The sequence below is a fragment of the Urocampus carinirostris genome, chromosome 16 (genome assembly GCF_059441175.1).
Source record: "Urocampus carinirostris isolate Australia breed hairy pipefish chromosome 16, RoL_Ucar_1.0, whole genome shotgun sequence".
In the NCBI taxonomy this organism is placed as follows: Eukaryota; Metazoa; Chordata; class Actinopteri; order Syngnathiformes; family Syngnathidae; genus Urocampus; species Urocampus carinirostris.
This window is the reverse complement of record NC_142364.1, coordinates 23,181,261-23,202,965: the sequence shown is the minus strand read 5'-3', so window position 1 is coordinate 23,202,965 and position 21,705 is coordinate 23,181,261. Positions and strand designations below refer to the sequence as shown.

At 37.2% G+C, this 21,705-nt stretch overlaps 1 protein-coding gene and 1 long non-coding RNA gene across 5 annotated transcripts in view; one reads left to right on the top strand and one right to left on the bottom strand.

Moving 5' to 3' along the window:
* astn2 (astrotactin 2) overlaps positions 1 to 21,705 on the bottom strand; it is a 391,785-nt gene that overhangs the window by 120,583 nt on the left and 249,497 nt on the right. For all 4 annotated transcript variants that reach the window (XM_088355421.1, XM_088355422.1, XM_088355423.1 and 1 more), the window contains 2 exons: positions 9,224 to 9,390; positions 8,641 to 8,829 (listed from right to left, as the gene is read on the bottom strand). In XM_088355421.1, coding sequence (XP_088211547.1) covers positions 8,641 to 8,829; positions 9,224 to 9,390 — 356 coding nt within the window. The remainder of the gene's footprint in view (positions 1 to 8,640; positions 8,830 to 9,223; positions 9,391 to 21,705) is intronic.
* LOC148350740 (uncharacterized) overlaps positions 1,806 to 21,705 on the top strand; it is a 29,891-nt gene continuing 9,991 nt past the window's right edge. Inside the window, exon 1 of the long non-coding RNA XR_015853000.1 lies at positions 1,806 to 1,917. This is a non-coding gene — a long non-coding RNA (uncharacterized LOC148350740). The remainder of the gene's footprint in view (positions 1,918 to 21,705) is intronic.

The window sequence follows — 21,705 nt, the reverse complement described above, 5'->3', positions numbered from 1 at the left end:
AATTTTTACACGTTCATGTTAGCGTAATCTTTTGTACGGAAGATTACGATATTGCAAACGTTCGATTAACCTGGGTTAGCTTTATGTTTACGTTTAACATTCCGTTTTGGAACAGGGTTCTGGAACAGATTATGGTCCAGAACCGAGGTTCCACTGTATTTGATTTTGTCGATATTTTAATGTAATAGACAAAACCATTTATTTTGTTTTAAGATTTTTTGTTTTATTCAAATACTATGATATAATGTATTTTCCTTCCCTACAATACTGTGACTGTTATTACTTTACGGGGTACAAATTTAGATTTTTAGGAGATTGTGGCATTTGAGTGTCATTACAGTCCCATTATATGTTGGAAAAACAGAAATTCCACAAATGCCAGAACTATCCCCAGCCAAAATATATATTTTTTTTAACATTTGCCATAGTTTAAAAAAAGAGCAAAAATGAGTCAACCATCATTCAAAATGTTTTAGTTTTAATGAAGAAGGTACAAATTATTTGACAATCTAGAGAAAAAACAAAGTCATTTTGCGTTAGTAGCGTTAGCATTAGTAGTGGTACGCAAAATCCTCAGAAATAACAGCATTCTGTCATGATTACTGATTCGGGGCGGCTTCCCTGTTGGCGCCAACAGCCCTGGTCGCTGATTGGCTCCCGGCCACTTTTAAAACCCCCCGGCTCCCTGTTACCAGCCTCAGATAGTTCTGCGAACCTATGCTCCTAGCTAGGTAAGCTCTGTACCTTTCGACATTTTCCTGTCCTGTTTTCTCCTTCCTAATCCGTTTCTGGCTTGTGACACATTCAGATTTTTATTCTAAATATTGACTGCACATGGTTTTGACCCAAATGTCAAAGACATGTGATGTCAAAATTATGCCATTACTTCAAAATAGAAGCATAACAAGGTTAATTTTTCCGGGTATATTTTTTGTCTAAGAGACAGTATGTAACATTCAGTGCCTCCTGGTGGTATAAAAAAACTTCATTCAATAAAAAACAAAAACAAAACATTGATTTGAACAATAGGCAAAACTACATAAACTATTTTACCAATGTTAACTTTTATAAATAGGTCAAAAATTGTGTATTTTTTTACATAGTGGAATCCATACCTAGTAGTTGCTGCCAGGTTTGTCTGGCATCTTACTGCTACGCTCTGCTTATTTGCCACTGGTTTTCGTTCACATCACACAATACAGTGCATACAGAGGTCAAATATTACACAATGCTGCTTTTAGGTGAAGTTTATCGTATATTCGATTAAAAAAAAAATCGTTTTCTGGCATTATACCTAAATGTCAAAATGAGGTTTTAAAAAAGCCATGAAAAAAAATCCAGCCAAATACTGTTCATTAATAACATTTGAATGTTTTAAACTCGAAAGTGATCTTTGAGTGTGGTGCAAAGGTTTATGATCCATTCTCCCATTTTTATATGATATTTTTATTTTTGTGGAGGCAGTGATCAGAGACTTTGCTAATTGGCTTCTTGAGAGCGCCGTCGTCACGGAGGTTCCTTGAAGGGGAAGACCTTAACACAATTATTTCCCCGTTGTAAGAGATTTGTATTGTTAACAGCGAATGAAGAAACATGTTTTAAAAGTGAAGCAAATTGCAGATTATTTCCTTTCAAAGGTATGAACTATAAAGAAAGCTGTGAACTATCAGCCAGGGCAAAGGCTGATAAAAAAAAGGGTGGTAGGATCCAGCACGCCACCGTCCTCTAGAGGGCGCCAACAAGCAGATGAAATCGAGGATACTAAACTTGTTCCCTATCACCCACACCTGACTTTAATCAGCAACCCTACATTTAAAGACTGTGCCCAAATCAAAAACTGTCAGAATGTTGTTCCTACTCTCCTGCCTGAGTATACCTGTTGTTGATCTCCTTTGGACTTCCTGAACTTTGCTACCTGTAAGTGTTTTCCTGTGTTTTGTGTTACTTGTTTTCTCCCCCGTCCAATATGCAAAGCACCTTTCTTAACTCCCTTTGCCTGAAACAAACTCTAGTCAGTTTGTCTCTCTGGCTCTTGGATCCACCTCTAAAACGTAATATTCTAACCAGAGTATCATCATTTATCCTTTTCTTTTCCCTTTTCCCGATTACTGCATTTCTTTGACATGAGTTGCACCTAAAAAAACAAACGCTGGATAGAAATTTCAAATTGCTTGTAGTCTGGTGCGGTTTATATACTGGACAATAATCCTGCATGTGTGAAAGAGCGAGCAGAGACCGTAAACAAAGCCAATGCGAACGAGGAAAATAATCAAAACAGTAAAACTAACGCACACTTCAATATCATCTTCTGTAGTGTGCAACATAAAAATACTTCTAAATAAAATTATAATCTTGCAAAGTAATCCTTATTTCAACTTTCTATGTAACTGTAACGGAATACAGGTACATTTTTTTGTATCATAAATTAGTAACGCTGTTACATGTATTTTGTTACTCCCCAAGCCTGGCTGTTTATGAGCTTTTTAGCTGGTGAAAAAGGGGATACTTTGGAGTGTGGAGAGCACAGTAACCATATATGAATAATACATGTCATGGTTGCCCATTGCCCTCAATTGGCCCCGCCCATTTGGTGCCAGCTGCGGCTCGTGCCTGATTGGCTTCCCTCCTATTTAAGCTCAGTGCGCTCACTCACCCTTTGTCAGTCTGTCAACGAACTGCTCCACCCGCAAGACGTGTGTTTTAACTCTGTCCGGTAATCGATCCAGTCTATCTCATCCTGTTTGATATCTGACTCCAGTCTCCAGTGTCTGGTATCGATCCCACCTGTCTCGTCTTGTCTGATATTTGATCCCAGTCTCTAGTATCGGGTATCGAGGCCGTCTATCTTGTCCTGTTTGATATCGGACTCCAGTGTCTGATATTGATCCCGTCTGTCCCGTCCTGTCTGATATCTTGCTACAATATCCGGTATCGATCCAGTCTGTCTCGTCCTGTCTGATATTTGACTCCTGTCTCCAGTATCTGGTATTCATCCTGTCTGTCCCGTCCTATCCGGTATCGACCCCGTCTGTCCGGTATCTGGTAATATTCTCGTTGGCCTCTGGCTTCCTGTTTTTCCACACCGGACTTCTGTCTTACTTCTTCGGCCCATCGATCGCCGAATCACTGGCGTTTGTGTTAACGTGCATGACTGCCCCAGTCCCGTAAATAAAGCTTGTGTGAAAACGTTATGCATCTGGGTCCTCCTCCTGTTGTGGTTCCGACACTATAATCTACTTTTGTGGTGAAAGCAGATGTCATAATGTTAATATTTGTTCTATGATATACATTATTTAAATGTATTCCTTTTTTTTTTCTGCAACCCAAGCACTTACTGTAGTTTGAATTCCATGCAGCTTAAAGTCCAGTGCGCCTCATGCATGAACAATACATCACAAAAGACAGGTTTTTTTGGGGGGGTTTGCCTTAAAAACTGGTGCCCTCTGTACTGCAAAAACACAGTAATAGTTTAATCAGAGTTGGGCCGGTGCAATGGAAATTATGTCTAAGTGTGCCTTTTATACTATAGTCTATATTTTACACCCAATATATACTTTATACGTTTTATGTTTATACATTTCTATAGTATACTCAAAACCAGTTACGTTTTCAAGCACTTTCAAGGTCAAGACAATAAGTTTCCCAAGCCAAAAGAATTTGTCTCTATCTAAAAGATGCAATTTGGAAAATCACTGGTAGACTACTGTTATCAAACAGGTGCACATTACTCCTCTACAACTTGAAGACCACTGGCAATTTTTTCAAGACTTCTATTTATTTTCTAACAATGAACTGCTGTAATGTATCACATGAATCATTCAAATGAATTAGTTAAAAAGGTACAGGCTTCAAGTATATTGTTATGATAGCTTGCCCTCCAGTGGAAGAGTGTACTAAATTCTTTTCATGTTTATTGTTGGGTTAAAGTGCCCTTTAACGGCCAGCAGTGTATATCACACAATGTAACCAAAGAAATCGTCTAATCAGAATAGCTCTACTTGCACATGTTTTATTCTGTCCTCCAATCAGAATCCATGAAACGTATAAGAAAAAAGGCTCGCGCTTCAATCCGTGGAAATTATTTCAATAGCAATCAAAGAGTATTTTTGCCTTGCCCGAAGTTGACTCCTTTTTAATACATAAGTTTGTTTGTAAGTCAAAAAGAGTATGATTTCATCTTTACATCATTTTGAACCTGACAGCTGGATCTATTGTTATGATATACAGGGTTTGAGCCAGAATATTCCCCTACAACTCCATATTTTATTTTGTCAAATTTTCTAAATCAAATTTAAAAAAAAAAAAGGCTTAAAAACTTAAAAGATATTGCAGTTTCACCCATATAGTTTCGAGGGTGGCTGCGCGGATTACAAACTCTAAAATAGATAAGCAGGGGACATACTGAACTATGGGAAAATTACTTTTTAATTCATTGGATACAAACGATTGGGTCCATGAAGTGTCTGCCCACCCATTAAGTGTGAAATTTTACATCCCGGTAAATCAATTGCATTAGAAGTGTGCATGTTCATGTGCATTTGAGTGTGACTTGCACTCACTCTACTGTAGTACTTTTATTGTAATTTAATTTATTTGATGCGTTTCATTCGAGGAATAAGAAATGTAATCAACATTTATTTATAAGTTTTGAGTACTATATATCGAAAGATATTCATTACAGGGCCAAAAGTAAACTCTTGATTAGTGGCGTTTTTTTAGGCCAAAAACATCAATTACCTCGAACTGCTCTCTATTTGATTCAACATATTGTTGGTGTCATGAGAAAAATACTACTGTTTGTACAAACTTCAAATATTGAAAAAATATTTAGCGTATTTACTGCACCTTTATAGGTGCACCTAAAAAAAACATCAATCTTGCCAGAAATTCTGAAGTGCACCTTATAATCTGATGCACATTCCAAATAGGAAAATATGTTCCGTAAAATTGGCAATGCATTTTCACACTGAATTGTTAGTATATTTTGTAAGCATTTATCGATTCACCAATTGATATACAGGTGATATCAGATTTCATGATAATTATGTAATTTTTCATGAAGTAATAATGTTTACAACTTTCAAATAGCTAGCTACATATTTCTGTATTTGCATTTTTTCCTTAATATGTATGTTCTTATTAATCAAGATATGTATCAAATTTCACACAACTTAAAAAAGAATAAAATGTGCTGCTTAAAAAGAGGGGCATGATGTATGACCTTTCAGTGTTTCAAAACCAAGATGCTGAGAGTATCTCCTACAAATATGCAATCAAATATAACATCTCTTTGTAGATGATTGCATGTACCATTACATACAAAGCTTTGTGATTTTGGTCACTTATCAACTGATCAAATATTGCATTATTATATTGCATGAATACACACGGTAGCTCTTACTTTAGTATTAATTTCACGGCCCTTATGGTCAAGTTAGCCTTATGTATGCAAAATATATGACAAAAGACCATTTTGTGGTGGTTCACTTAATAATCCGGTGTGCTTCATAATGTAGAAATATGGAATATTTATTCATAAATACACATGAGAAAAAAAATGATGGATCTTTTTTATGCCTAAGATCTCAAATACAATAATCAGTGTGATACAAAATAATCAATCAGTATATATATATTTTTTTTCCTCTTGGCCCAGCCCATCTGCCAAGTTTTTCAACAAGTTTGCTTGCTCCTGGTTAAGCCTGAGAGTGCATTAAGCAAGGCACAAGTAGCATGATGCATTTTGCCGGAGCTGGCAAACCCTTGATGCCGTGTCCTTAAAGTGTCAGTAGTGTAAGTGCAAATGAGTAAATGGAAGGTACTCAGGAGGAAAGTGCAAAAGACTCTGCCCGTACTTTCGCATGAACACTCTTAACGCCTTTTTGGTCGCGTGATTACACCAGTGCTTTCCACACATGTACCTCTGTTCAAAATATAATACAAGGCAAGTATATAAAGAAGTGTTCTACGTTACTATTTAGTGTCAACAGTAGTCTCATAGTTTGGCTGACCTAACTGCTGCATGTCCAATCCATCTCCATCCATGTTAAAGGATTAACAAGGCACTGTCATACACAAAAGTATTAACATGATGAATACAACAACTATATTTTGTAGTGGTTAAACAGGATAAACACGTGACAAAGACTTAAAAGAGAGAAATAAATATAATAATATGAGGATAATTGGGCTAACATATTTTCATGGTAGTGCTTTGCCTAAATTGTTACTGCATCAGACTAATAATAATAACATAACATAATAATTTAGTGGAAACAACATTTTCTCTACATGCGCAAGGTATTTTTTCAGTCTTTTGCGTTTGTTCAGGGTGGCAAAGAAGTGGTTCATTTCGTGTTTGTAAAGTTTTAAATTGTATGTATTTTGTATTCGATTACTGTCATGCACGACTCTACGGTCTCCCAAAGTCCAAAATCAAGAGCCTTCAACTAGTAGAAAATTCTGCAGCGAGGGTTTTAACTAAGACAAGAAAGTTTGATCACATTACCTGGATTTTAGCTAACCTGCATTGGCTCCTTGTTAGGTTAAAATTGTGATGTTAAGGTTCATGCATGGACTTGATCCCTCATATCTTTCAGATATAATCTCCCCTTCTGTTCCAGTACGGAGCCTTCGCTCTGAAAATGGTGGTCTGCTAGTGATCCCAAGAGCCAAGAAGAGATCTGCAGGCTCGACAGCGTTCTCCATTCGGGCCCCCGTGCTGTGGAATGCTCTCCCCCTGAGATTCCATCTGCAACCTCAATGGAAATGTTTAACTCTAAGCTTAAAATGCACTTCTATTCTATTGCATATGAATAGCCTATATTTTATGTTGACAATATCTGTGTATTATTTGCCCTCATGTAGGTTTTAGATCAGGGGATGGTGTCATAATAGTCTGTAGTTTGCAATAGTCTTTTATCTGTGCAGCCATTTGAGACTCTTTGTGATTAAGGGCTATACAAATAAACATGGGTTGACTTGACTTGACTATTCTAAAAATATATTTTTAGGTTTTTTTGGAAGTGTGAAATAATGAAACAATTGAATAATTATTAATTGGTGTATGCAATTACCTATTTATATATGTAATGGGGTAATTACTTATATATATATATATATATATATATATATATATAATTTTTATCTATTTCTGTTTCTATTTTAAAATGCTTCATCCATCCAATTCTACTCTAAACATACACTCTTATCATCATTTTAGTCGCGTGATTACATCGGAAGTTCCCCCACATGCTCCTTGGAGGAGGAATAATATCTGTTTTCTAGAGGGAATCTGCAGAAAGAGGGTCAGCTTTCAATCTTAAATCGTCATCGTCTATAGTTTGTTCCTTGCTGCAAACTCTGAGAGCACTATAGTTGCACGACCCGGTACAAAACTCCGCTAACACGAGACGGTGAACCTCTTTTCTTGTCTGCAGTTTGAAAACTGATAAAAGGCAGCCGATCCTTCACGGTTATATCTCTTCAGAGACGTGGACAGTAAACACAAAAATGTCGAGCGAGGCTCAAAAGACAATCTTGGTCTCGATATACACCAGCCCACAAATCAATGAGGCGCAGTGTGGTCCCGTGGGGTATAACAAAACAGAAATTGACAATTTAAGCCTCTGCATGTGTATTAGATACTACCTAATGGAGTTGAAGGAGGAAAAACGTTTTTACATAGTTGTCAAATCCATCTGAGAATGTTATACAAATCAAAATCATAACTTTTATGTGCTTTTCTGAACACGTATCACAGCTAAAAGCACGACTCAAGCATATATACATATCACACAGTTGGATTTGGTTAGGAATGATGGACACTGCTTGGATAAGCCTTGCGGCACCTGCATTCCATTCTAGGTGTGCACTAAAAAAAACAGGCAAACACTATACAGATGCGCCAGTATTGGGCCGTCAGGGGCTGCAAGGCCTTCTCTGTTAGCCTGAAATATCCGAATCATTTGATGTTTCGTCTATTTTGTCCATGAAGACTTATTAAATAATAAAATGTTTTCAACCCCCCTTTATCGCATCTTCCCTGGTTGTGCCGCTTCCAGATGTGTGCATCTTTAAGCATTTAACCAATCACATTTCAGCAATTACTTGTTGCCAGTGTCAGAAACCAATGTAATTAGTTCTTATTTTGCTCAATAAAGGTTGAGATATCATAAAAATCGGGAGAAAATCTTAACTTTATGTCTGCATTTATTAGTTCAAAGATGTTTTTTTTTTTAAAAACTGATTTATTTTTTAAATGCAGAGGATCCTGAACATCAATCCCTACAAAAGTGTATATATATAGATATAGATATATAGATAGATAGATTACTGTATACGATACACCAAACTGTTTGTTGGTACTGGACTTCAGCATTACAAAAACCCCAGAAACACTTATGGACAAATATCCAATGTAGAGTGTGCAACTTTTGAATTTTTGCAAGTGTTACTGAGTGTTATTAAACATTACTGATTTGAAAGTGTTTTCATAAAATATAATTAATCCCATGAGGTTTCAACACTTTACGAATGACCAGGTTAAACAAATTACCGGTATATCAAAAGTTATCTAATTACACTGTTAAAAATACGACTTGTTTTGACACTTATTACGTGAACGTGGCAACTAATTACCGGAAGGTCATCTGGAAGATCTGGCCCAGGTTGACCTGTTGGCTCTTGTTGTCGTATCCGCGCAGCATCTCTCCGAACAAGGTGGCGTTGAAGTGTACGGCCTGCCGTGGGCATTTGGGACCCTCGCAGTTGTCTGACTGCAGCAGGCACGAACGCCCGTCCGATGCCAGTTTGTACTCCTGCACGCACCTGAGGAAACCACGAATCGGGGGGGGTTAGGGTGACGTACACCGATGGGATAACACTTTAACAGACTGAAGACCGGCACTTTACTCGTACATCTTCGTGACTGCGGGAATAAAAGGAGCTAATGCCCTGTGACATCGTCCCCAAAGAGAGGACCCGCTCAAGGAGAATTAGCATATCCTTCACCTGTCATTTCCTTACTTTTCTGCCCCGGCTGTATGAGTTATGCAAATGGCCCAGCAGATGGCCATCATTGCGTTTTCCTGAAAGTCAGCGGGAATGATCTCAATGGTGATGACCAATTAAAGAGCTTTTCGACAAAGTTAATTAACCCATTCAATGCTGGACATTTTTCTCAAGTTTGGAAAGCTGAATGAGTTACGGTGTTTGCGCTCACCCGCAGTACATGAGTACATTGCTGGAGCCAGGCTGGTTTTGGAGGGGTGCGAGCTGCTGGTGGCACAATTGCTCGCATCCTCCGTTGAAGCCGTCGGTGCAGTCGATGCCCCCCGAGTAGTCATAGCAACCGGAGCCGTCCTTCATCGGCCTTAGCCCATTAGGACACTGAAAAAACGAAAATGGGAGGGTCATGAGTTAGATGGAAATAGAGAGGGCACGGGGGTCGGCGCGTGCATTTTAATCAGGCGTCACCGAGGAGGTAGCGGCGCAGATCAGAGTCGGGCAGCGAAACCGAATCAAAAAGTAGAAAGAAAAGCGGAAAAAAATGATGAATTTAAATATGGCTGTCTAGAAAGCAGCTTTAGATCACAACAGCCGTGCATACATTTTTTTTTGTTTACTTTGATTTCTATTATGAGAGAGCTATTTGGAGCAATTGAGACTCCTGGATCAAAGATTCTTTAAAGAAAACACGTTCTGACTGAGCGTAAATCGTCCTTCCGGGGAGAAAGAATACGCAAACGTCTGACCTTATTTGAGCAATTTTCCTCCCTTAGATCAAAGCCCGATTCGACATCCAATCAGGTCTAACAAAAAACGATTTTCTTTTTAATTAAAAAAAGGGTTTCTGGACAAAAAATAGTTAAACAGTGGTTTTCAGGCAAATGACCAGAGCTAGAAAAAAGGGATGACAGGTCGAAGCTAAAGGCTACTATAGTAAACATGTAAATCTATGTACTATTTAATTTATCTTAATTATTAAGGCAAAAGCCCAAATAAGAACTGTATGCTAGTTAATTCTTCTACACAAAAGGTTCATCCTTGAAAACCTAAATTGACTGAATAATGAATAGGTTAAATAAAAAAACATTTCTTATTAATGTGGCAAAACTAATAAGGAACTAGATAAACACAGATACAAAAAGCCGTTCTTCTCCCCCCCCCCCTTTTTTTTTTCCACATTTCTAAGAGTTCCCATAAAATCACAATTACTCAATGATGCTGAAATAATATTGGAATTGGTATGAGGTCATGTAGCCCTTGTATGTCTGCCGCAAAATAATGATTGCAAAATATTGCAATAAACATTTTGTTTCATGGAATACATACGCTCCCCTACTTACGACCATTCAATATTGTTTTGAGATGATGGCTTTTAGAGAAACTTATTTTGTAACATAGGTCATTTAAGCTATTTTACATATGTGTACAGCTTTGACTGGAAGGAGCAGGGCGACTTTTTAGCCAATCAGAATACAGAATAGAGTGAATAATAAATATCCTTAAATAGCAAAACCGACCCAATGAGGGATTACTGTGTACAGACGCTCCCTCGACTTGCGACCATTTGACTTACGAAAACGGTAGATTCGAACATTTCTTACAGGATGTCGAAAAATATCCGGATTTTGTATTGTGTGCACCTTTTTCCGAGTACAGGACATTACTGTCGTGCTTCTTTCCGCCGCTATCAGTGTGGGGCGATGTGAGAGGTCACCCAGCATCCACCCAGAAGAAAAAAAATCTGCTTCCTCCTTTTAGTTTGTGTGTAAACAGTTTTTACTCTCTATACTATATCAATACTATCTCCAGTGCGCTAAGAACTTTGAGATTTGTATTGTTTAATATCTCGTGCATGCATTCAATATGGTTGGTTTAAAGTGTAAAGAAGAGGCGAGCCGTTTCTTTTGAAAAAAAAAGCTTGATGCGGCTGAGAAAACGGTTGGAACGCTTTTTTTCGGCCACTCTCGAACACGGAGGACGACCTCTTGAAGCTTATCTTCCGAAAGTAAGTTACACTTAACTTTATTTATCTTTAAAGAGCATATTATTTTATGATTTTTTTATACAAATAAAATACAAATTACTTATACAAGCCTTAAACATACATATACAAACTTTAAACATAAAAAATATAGCACTGAAGCAACTTACGAACAAATTCAACTGACGAACAATTGTCAGGAACCAATCGCGTTAAAAAAAAAAAATAATAATAAAAAAAAATCAACATCTATGGTCTAACCTTGAAACTTTCTCCTGTTCACTTTACTTTGTGTAACCATGTAAAGAGATGTCAAAAGTTACGACCACTACCACATCTTTTAAATCTTTTTCCCCTTTTATTTCATCATTTTCAACCGACATCAACCTTTAGTATGTCACGCGCGTGAGCGCTACACAAAGCGACACTTAAAACGATTTGAGATTGCAGCGGGATTTCAAAATCTGTTTCAGAGCGAAAAAAAACAAAACAAAAAGAGCGTAAGATCCACTTTACTTTTCACAAACACAATATCATCATGAGCCGAGAAAGGACACAGCCTGTGTAATGTTGTTCATTGTGTATTTGTTTCTATTCCAATCTAATCAAAACTAAACAAATATGAAGATTTTTTTTGTATCATATTTTACTGGGCTTTTTGGCCAAGCAGTAGTCTGAAAAGGGGTATTTGGCAGAAATATAACCACATCTGGTCCATAAATAACAGCAACAATGGAAACATTTTGATATTCTATTTGGCATTAATTGACATGTCACGATATTGACTTAATTTGTGCCACCCAATCTAAATTACAATTCTTATCTGTTAAAAAGGTGATTTTAATCCAGTTGAAAAGTAACATAACCTCTTGTGGCTAATACATTCATGCAGTTTCATTTTGATTAAAAATATTTTTGTCAAGGATGGTCCCTCATATCATTCATACCAGTAAATAATGTTTACTTTGCTTTACATCTATTTATTGAACCCACTTCACACAAACTTCTCAAAACACATATAACTGATGAATATTGCATACTTCTAAGTTATCTATGTCCAAATTTGCTCCTTATGTCAAAACACTCATGCGTTTTAATAAATGAAAGAGTTAAGTAGTTTATGATTAATAAATAAGAGTGATGCATGTTCGTCAACTTCACGCTGTGGTAACACGTTTGGTCGAAAAATTAGGTGATTGGACAAAGGCTCTTGAGTTGGTTGATGAGTTTAGATTATCAAAGGGTGGAAAATTGTTGAAGGAACAGAGTCAACTCTAAACAAACTTTGCAGGACACGTCTGTAAAGAATGTTAAGTAATACAACTGTCCCCGCAACTATAGTTTTTCAAAAACACCTTGTCCAAATTTGAAGTTTTTAAGGTTATTGTTAATGTCAAAAGTGTTTGATCAGCTTTACTCATTGAAAGGGTTAAATAATGAGAGCTGGATAAACGCGCGTGTTCAGTTTATGTCAACTACCTGCCCAGTCATTCATCTGAATAACATTTTTATACAATATTATAATCATGAACAGTATTCATCCATGGGGATTTTGGGAATTGGATGCGACGTTTGAGAAATACTTTGGGGGATGATTTTAATTCAGCAAAGGGGGGTATACTGTGGGAAGTAAACTGCACAAATTGTGCAGGGCACATCTGGAAAGGAATTTGGGTTACAGTAAAGCTGCACAGCTGGAAGTTTTGAAAAATCACTTTTGCAAATTTAGTGATGTTTTTAAGATTGCTGTTTTTGATGTTGAGATAGTTATATAAGTGTTAACGTACTGAAAGGGTTTAATGATTAATACAGCATACATGTCATTTGCATGCCATGTCTTCTGAACAACATATATGGATAACAGCTTATTTATTCTATACATTTATTTTTATTATTACATTATATCAATTATTTCCATCATAATACCTGTTGTTACCACATATTGTGTATGAAAGAGTTGTGATAGCCTAGAGTATATTTTTTTCAAGACTGAGAACAGAAGTTTTAGATGAACTGAATCACAAGAATTAGTTCTTTAGAAAATATAACTTTTTGATATGTTTATGAATAGCTTGACATAAGCAGTTAGCCGATACTTTAACCTTAAAAAAAAACTTCTAGATAGTTAATCAAATGGATTTAAGTTTAAAACAATTTTTGATTAATTGCTTACAATACAGTTGTATGCATGATTTCATAAAAAGATAAATGAAGAGATTAGTTTTCCTTATTAAAAGTTTTCAATAATTCCTCCGTAGACCCGAGAAAACATTTCATAAAGCAAACTTGCTAAGGTGTTTACTATGCACATTCTCTCGCAGGGCGATTACAAACGAGACATTCACGACACCGATAATTACCACCAAAATTATGTTTCACTCCTGAGTACACTTCAGGGGATTAAAGAAAAAAAAACACACAAACACACTAATTAACTTGGGGAAAATTGAGCAAGTCAAAGCAAAGTGTAGAAGATCTTAAAGTTTCGATGCAAAAGCTGCTTACTTTAAATACCATCGGAAAATTTAGGGAAATATTTTAGCTTCTTTTTTTTTAATCCTTAGCTAATTTTCACGAGTCGATCTATATTAAACATCAACAAGCAAATCATCTCAGAGGCAGTTGGTGGGGTATCCCACATTAAACCCATTCCCCCCAAAAATGGGAATAAAGCGAATGTGGAATTTGACTTTAAAAATGTTCGCTTCTCAAAAATGTGGGATTTTAAACTGCCGTCAATAAATATAAATTAATTAAACGCCAGTGATACAATGAGTCGACAATTGTTGAGAGCGGGTTAAACAATATTTGGGAAATGAGACCAGAAAGTCCCATGGGACCAAATTACTTAGTAAATGCTTACATTCTCTTCATCAACACGATTTCAGATTGTCACCAGTAAAATGTTCCCCATTTGTATCGTCCCCTGTGACAGAATCATAATTAGATACTTATATGTGTATTGAATACAATTTATTGAGACATTTGGAATGGAACTTGGCCACAATTTCCAAATTCCCTTCGTTTCACTTTGCAGTTTCCAAATGGTGTATATACATTGGTGTTTTGTACGTGTCCCAAAAAAAGAAACAGGAATTAAAACGTTTTCTTAATGACATTATGCTGCAAGCACAACTACAGAAAAAAGTGCCACACCTGAAGTACATTTTGTTAATTGGATTTTTATCATTTAATGTTACCACATTTTGATTTGCCTTTTAAATAGAATAGGAATGGAAATACTTAACATACAACGAGGACGTCAACCCAAGCCAAATATCTCAGAGAGTAAGGCAGGTCCTAAAAACTTAGCTGAATGGTAGAAACAAGGTCTGAGCCATTAACATGTACATACGGCCAGTCAACAGATACCACACTGGTATAATAAGCTGGGCTAAAGATGAAATGAAAGCCACTGACATCAAGACAAGCGTGTTCATAACCATGCACCATCCACCCCAAGTCCAGCACCCTGAGGCTATTCGCGAAGCGGAAAGAGGGAGACCGAGTACTACTGAGCATCAATACCACAGATAAAAAGTCGAAAATCCAAGACTACATCGAACAAATGGCCACAAAATCTGACCTGCTAAGGGAATGTCTCAGGTAGCAGACCCCTGATGAGAGTGTAGAGAAAGAGGAGCAGACATACCAGAATGACAATCTCCTGCACAGAAATGTACCACCGAGAAGGTGACTGACATCAATAAATCCTACCAGTATTTGGAAAATGCAGGACTGATAGCACATATATTTTGATCATGGGACCACAACAGGAGTCCATAAGCACAAAAGCAGACTAAATTAGACTAAAGATACAAACTGTGCAAAGATGCCCCTGAAACAGTCCAGCGTTTTGTGGCAGGGTGTTGGATGCCTGCAGGAGCTGCATACATGGAGAGGCACAGCCAAGTTGTTTAGCTAGTCTACAGAATTATTATATGGAAGTACTCAAATGACGATTGGACATACCGAATATGATGGGAACATCAGGGCCAAGATCCTGTTGGACTGACAAGAAGTTCCTGGCTAACCAACCAGACATAGTGGTGGTGGTCGAAAAGCAATAAATGTGGCGATCCCAGCTGACACTAGTATCAAAACGTAGGAACACGAGAAACTGAAGGAGCAGCTAAGGTGCTTCACAGAACCGTTAAACTCCCGAGCATATGATGCTAAGATACTGCACAGAACCCTTAAAGTCCCAGGCCTATGATAGGGAACATTCCATGACTAACGATGCTCGCTAAGCTTTTTGTCAAGCCCACTCTGGTCAAAAATAAATATTAAGAATCAGCAGCTTTTTGAAGAAAATGTCAAAGGTGCAAGGCAGCCAACCTAGACTTGATGGTTGATTGGACTGAATGGGGCAACTTAATGCTTCTTATTTTGGCGCGGCGTGAAAGCACTCTCTAATGGCGCTATCAAAGGAAAGAGCAATTTTAGCTAGCTCCTCAGAGACGACATGTTTACAGAAAGAGCTACTCAAAAACACACCACTTTGTCAGCTTCTTTATCCAAGTGGATGACTTCATTTTGGTGGGAGTCACAATGCCTACTTTTGACATACATATCCGAAAAAGTGACAAAGTAATCTGCGATTACGCAGTTAGCTAATGGGTCTATTGTACCACCGCCACACTCCAGACCATGGCTTAAATAACGCTCGGGTTGCGTTCTGCTCTTGCCGCGGGTGACAACATAACAAATGAGGACTGACTGTTCCTTTGTCCCGAATCTCCCATCAGGCCATGAAGCTCCACTTGAAGGGGAAAGGTATTTAAAAGCAGCTTTCTTAGGAAAGGCGGACACCAAGAAAACAAAGGGAGCAAAAGGCTGCCTTGAGGTGATATAGAGAAACAGTACGCGTATTTAAAATCCGCCAAGGTCTAACTCGCAACACTCGGTGGAGGCCTTTTGACTCCACACAAAAGAGTGGAATTCATTATACACCGACTGGACAAATCATTAAGGACGTTGACACAACGCAATGAGATCAAATACCGAATTTAAACCACCGCAGAAGCTAATATGCGCTTTTGACTGAAATATTAACTGAACGTATGTGTATGGTCCTTTGAATGACTAATTAGAACAAATGGCAGAAGGCACTCGGCGTAATTGGTTACCCGGCGACTGCAGAAAATATGCCGTACTCCATTCTACTGCTGGAAGACAGGAAAGCCGTATTGCAGCACAATTTTCCAGTAAGTGTTTGTTCACTCACTAGCAGATGTGAGAGTAATCTACAATGCATCATAAGAGAAGGTATATATATATATATATATATATATATATACCAATTATTATACAGGGTTGGGTAGGGTTACTTTAACTTGATTACTTTCAATTACTTTTCAATTACTGCAATACCAAATATGCAAATAAAAGACAAAACAAACTAAATATGAATACAATTATTAAATTTTGTGCAGGCTTGGGGAGTAACGGAATACATGAAACGGCAAAAATGATGTTGGCAAGCTGTTTGGATTTATTTTCGTTTTGTTTCTGTTGCATTTTATGTTAGTTTTGCTAGAGATCAAAGCCAGGAGAGAAAGCTTACCAGGTGTTGTGAGTCATCATTTTATTCATATTTAGTTTCTTTTGTCTTTTATTAGCATATTTGGTATTGGAGTAATCCAAAAGTAATTGAAAGTAATCAAGTTAAAGTTACCCAACACTGAAGGCAGGTAAGGCTGTGCCCTATCTTTTTCATACATTTTGGTAAAACAGTTGGTTTAACTTTTCCCAAGCTCAAATGAGGCATTGCAAGTGACAAACATTGAATTTGCGTGGCCATGATTAATATCCTTTGTTGAAAACGTAAACTATATACAAATTATCAAGATGAAATTTTCAATGTATCCAGTTATTGTTCTTTAAAGTCCTTCACATCATCAAATATACCAAAGAGTTTTTCTCCCTTGTGTTTATTTCTATCTTTTAGGACAACTTTTTTTCCTTCATTCTTAAAAATGTATTTCTGATACCGTGTATAAAGATAGTATGACGATGAGATAAAAACAGATGCCTTTTCAAGTTCCATCCAAACCACTGGTGAACTACCGGTTACGTTTGGATGCTCTCACTATTATGAACTGACCGATAACGGGTAATGAATAACGAAGATAGAACAATAACCCTTAAAAACCCCAAAACCCCCTCACCGTCGTGACCTGGGTTTAATTCCCGTTGCATCCAATGTTTTGTAATTATGGTCAGCACTATTTATTGACTGAGTGTTAATATGTTACTCTCAAAACATGTGCATAATGTGCACCCAATTTGCGAGTTTAAGGTAAAAAACAATGTGCATTTGACAGAAATAAATATGGTAGATGTTTATATTTATTCGGTGTTAAGGTTTCTTGTTTCATTTAAGTTCAAAGTATTGTAATTTTTATTTTCCAAACAGCTTAATTTTCACACCATAAGTATACAAAGAGAGCAGCCCACCAGGAATAATTTGTCTCACAATTGCCCCCCATAAGAGCGAAAGGATTACTGCACGCCTCGTGTCAGGGGCAATAGTGAGACCACGATTAGTGATTCTGATTTGGCACATTCTCTTCAGGCCAATCAATAGAAAAAGAGTATTAGCAAGCTACCAAATATTTAAGTGTAGGATATTTTTGTCACGTTAGAGCATGTGTGTCAAACTCAAATTCACAGTGGCCCAAAATTAAGCAGAGAAGTAAAATCACGGACCAAAGTCAATGTCGATTGAAAAATTAACTGCAACTGATATGTACTATTTAACCTTTTCATATGGAAACAGAATTTAGTTTCACTTAAACACAGAATTTGGAACATCTAAAGCTTAATATTACAAAAACATGAGGAAATAAATTTGATATAAAAGACACAGCGGTATTCATTTCTTATTTTATATTAACAACAGAACCAAAAATGGTCATGTCATTTGATATAAATCCAACATGTCAACTATTGACAGACCATGCCTTGCAGTCGAAAAAGTCCAGAAGAAACAGATATATTCAAGCTCAGTTTGCTACACTCTGATTTACTCTGTATGTTGGTCTAAGCTAGATACCTAGCATCATTTCTTAGATGCAAGTTCATTTAAGTCTGGAGCCAGGCTCTGTGCTGAGGAAAGCCTCAGGACGGAGTGAAGGTGCTGATCAGTGAGTCGACTTCTGTGAGGTGTTTTGTCCACCTTCATCACAGAGAACACTTGCTCCCATAGATATGTGCTGCCAAATTGTGTCTGGGAGAAAACATGGAAACTGAAGACTTTTTTTTTAGTTGTCCATGTAGATTAGTGGAAAACTCTCACGCGCTCAGCCATGGTATTTCTGCCCAAGCTCACGTTTAAAACATCTTGTTTCTTATCTGGGCACACGATTTGACCATGCCATTTTTGACAAACTGTCCCTCATTGAAGGGCCAGGCTGATTTTGCAATCTCTGCTGCCACTAAAAAGCTGGCCTTTACAGCAGCATACCTGTCAACCTGTATGTTTTTGCTGTACAAAGTACGTTTATGATGCATTTTAAGACGTGTACGACGTACAAGAAAATCTGTACGGAAAAACGCAAATTTGTCAATTATGGGTACTAGATGGGAAACACAGACTATCACGAAACGGCAAATCAATCAAGTCTAAAGAGTTCGCCGCAGAAGCCTCTATCTCGGTATCATTTTTTCTGTTGCAAACGAAGCAAGCGGTTTGATGCTACTGTGTGCATGTGTCTGCCGCCTGGGGATTTCCCATCATGCATCATTCCGAAAAAAATAATATGGTGTAAGATTATTTTGTATTTTGTAAGGGATAATACGACGTTTGTACCGGCATGGAGTCGTGGAGGTTGGCAGGTATGCAGCAGCTTCACTCTTTGAATTTGCTTTCGTAAACAAGGTCTGCCTGCAAATCTTACTTATTTTCATCTCCTCCGAATTTTGCAGCTTCTGCTTTAGGTCCATGTCCTTGTACTTTTCATTATGTTTCATTTTATAGTGTCTTCTTATGTTATACTTTTTTTATTACAGCCACGCCAGCTCTGCACTTAGGACAAACAGTTTTGTACATTATAGTCGTGAAATAATTAGCCTCCCACCTGTCTTGAAAGGTCCTGTTGTCTATCTTTCGTTTTGCCATTTTTGTGGAGAGTGAAATTATTAATTTGTCCGATGCGACCGGGGCATGAATGAATGACTGTGATTGGAAGTAAGGAACACTTGCCGGGTTTTACTGCATGCCAAAATACTAGCAAAGCTTTGTGGGATTTGTAGTATTAGTGGCAAACTACATACCGCGGACCAGCTCTAATGCACATTTGATATAATCTCGCGGGCCAAATATAATCACACTGTGGGCCAAATTTGGCACGCAGGCCTGAGTTTGACACATATACGTTAGATGATTAAATGTCGATACAAATGTTTTCAAAACTAGACTTCAAATTAAGTACAAGACAAGCACGTTACGAAGCTTTTAAATAGTAGGTGGTAAATGGACTGCATTTATATATATATTTAACCAGTCACTGAGGATCTATAAAGCGCTTTACAGTGCGCTTCACACTTTACGCATTCACAGTCAAACAGAGATAGCGGAGTTAGGCAAGGCACCTGCTTACCAAGGGCATTAGTTCATACAAAAAAAAAAATGAGCGCAGACTTCATTTATAAGTAATGGTAAGGTTTAAGGTTATTTATACTACAGTTTGTATATTTTTACAGATAAAGTGCTGTTTTTTTAAAACAAAACACGTTCAATGTTGCCTAACAAATAATGAATAAACTGCACAGTAGGTTTATTTATTTGGAGATCTGACTGAGGCTAACCAGACATAAAAATCACTACATGCCACTGCATGATGGAGTTTTTTGAAAAAAAAAAAGCCAATTTTTGTGCCTTCTGTCTAACTGTAGCCATAAAGATTGCCATGATTAAAAAACATTACATACATTTTTTATAATATAAAAATATGTTCTCTATACAAAACTCACAATAGCAGCGTCGCAATCCGGTTACAAGATAAAAACAAGATGGCCGCAGTTGATGGTTGGTAGCATTTAATTTGACACTGTTTAAGCCCGAGGCACTTTTGTTTCCTATATTGCATGATATTCAATGGAAACGTATTAAAAACAAACTGGTATAGAGTTCAAATTACATTTGAGAATTGCTAAGATAGTTATTTTTTAACGTATGTACACTTTAACAATTTTTTGACTGACACATAAATGTGTAATTCCAAATTGTCTATTTTGCGTTGACTTAAATTAGAAGTCCTGTCAAATAAAAAGGATAAGTGAATTGTAAATGAACTATTTAAAGTAATAATACCCATACGACCATAACCCCTCATTATTGTGCGTCCGAAGTGCATCACAGGTTAAAATCTAATCTGCAATTCACTATCCCAGATGACATATCGCTGTGAGTGGTGGCCGGCAGAGTGAAATTTTGTCTGGCCTGGTGGCTTTTTTTTGCCCTTACTGTGCTTTCGCTTAAAATGAACTTCACAAATGCGTCCGCGATCCATTTTTTTCCATCACATATTGCTGCGAGATGGGGGTGACAGAAGGCACTGCTATTGGGTGGCATGACGTTCCGGCCAGGGTTAAATGAAATGTCCCCGTGATTTATTATCCCCGATGGACTATTGAGGAAACTTAAGTCCGACAGCGCACATTTTTTTCCTGATTTGAGATGCTGAAGCATGCCATTGTGGCTAGCCTAAAATGTATTTTTTAAATTGTTTTGTGTACGGTATATTTTATTTGCTATGTCGTGACAAAAACACTTAGAATAGGGCTGCCAATTAGTGTTTAGTATGATGTAGTGACGCTTTGAAATACAGGGGTAGTTTTTATTTTTAATTGTTATTGGGTTTTTTTTTATTTTGGTCCTGTTACTAATCCCGATAGACTTTTGTGTTTTTTTTCATAATATTTCAAACGTGTTTGATATATAAATTGGTAAGATAGTGGAAAGGGGACTAGTAACATCGATTAACATTATTAATAAACAAATGAACTATAATGTACACAATTCTATTGTTATAGAATTCTAAACTAATCTACTACTTCTATAAGAATTTATATCGGAAAAAAATGGGGCATATCCAACGGGCGCTTCATCTACTTCAAGATTTGTTCTCACTTCAACTGTATCCGAGTCAATTCTTATTTATTTTCATTGTTTACTGTTCAATACATTATTAAACAGTTGAAAGCCCAAGATGATTTACAACCAGGATTATGAATTAAATATCAACTATTCATTCTTCAGAACTTGTCAAAGTCGACTGAGTGGAAATGGTCGATAAGCAATTTAATAAAATAATAAATGATAATCTAAGGTTAGCAAGCAGTGTAATAAAACAAACGAGAAATAAAAAACCTTGAAAACCTCTTCTCTGTTTTAGATTTCAGATTTAATTCCCTGCAAATGGATTCCAAATGTCTGGAGTGCTGCAATGGTGCTTGAAGGACTCCCATAATGGATTTTAAGCCACCCGTGTGCCATATCGCCGCTGTGCTCGCTCCCACTCTGACAGGGTTGGTTGAAATAACACCCACCCAGCTGAGTTTGGGAAACATAGAAAAGCCGAAAAAAAGAAAAAACAAGGATGCTGAATTAATCTTTGAAGACTGGAGGGCTTTGTTGATGTGCACGAGGTTGTTTAGAACTTTACACAAGTCTCTTTGCACTTGTGATTTGAACCCGACGCCATTGAGTG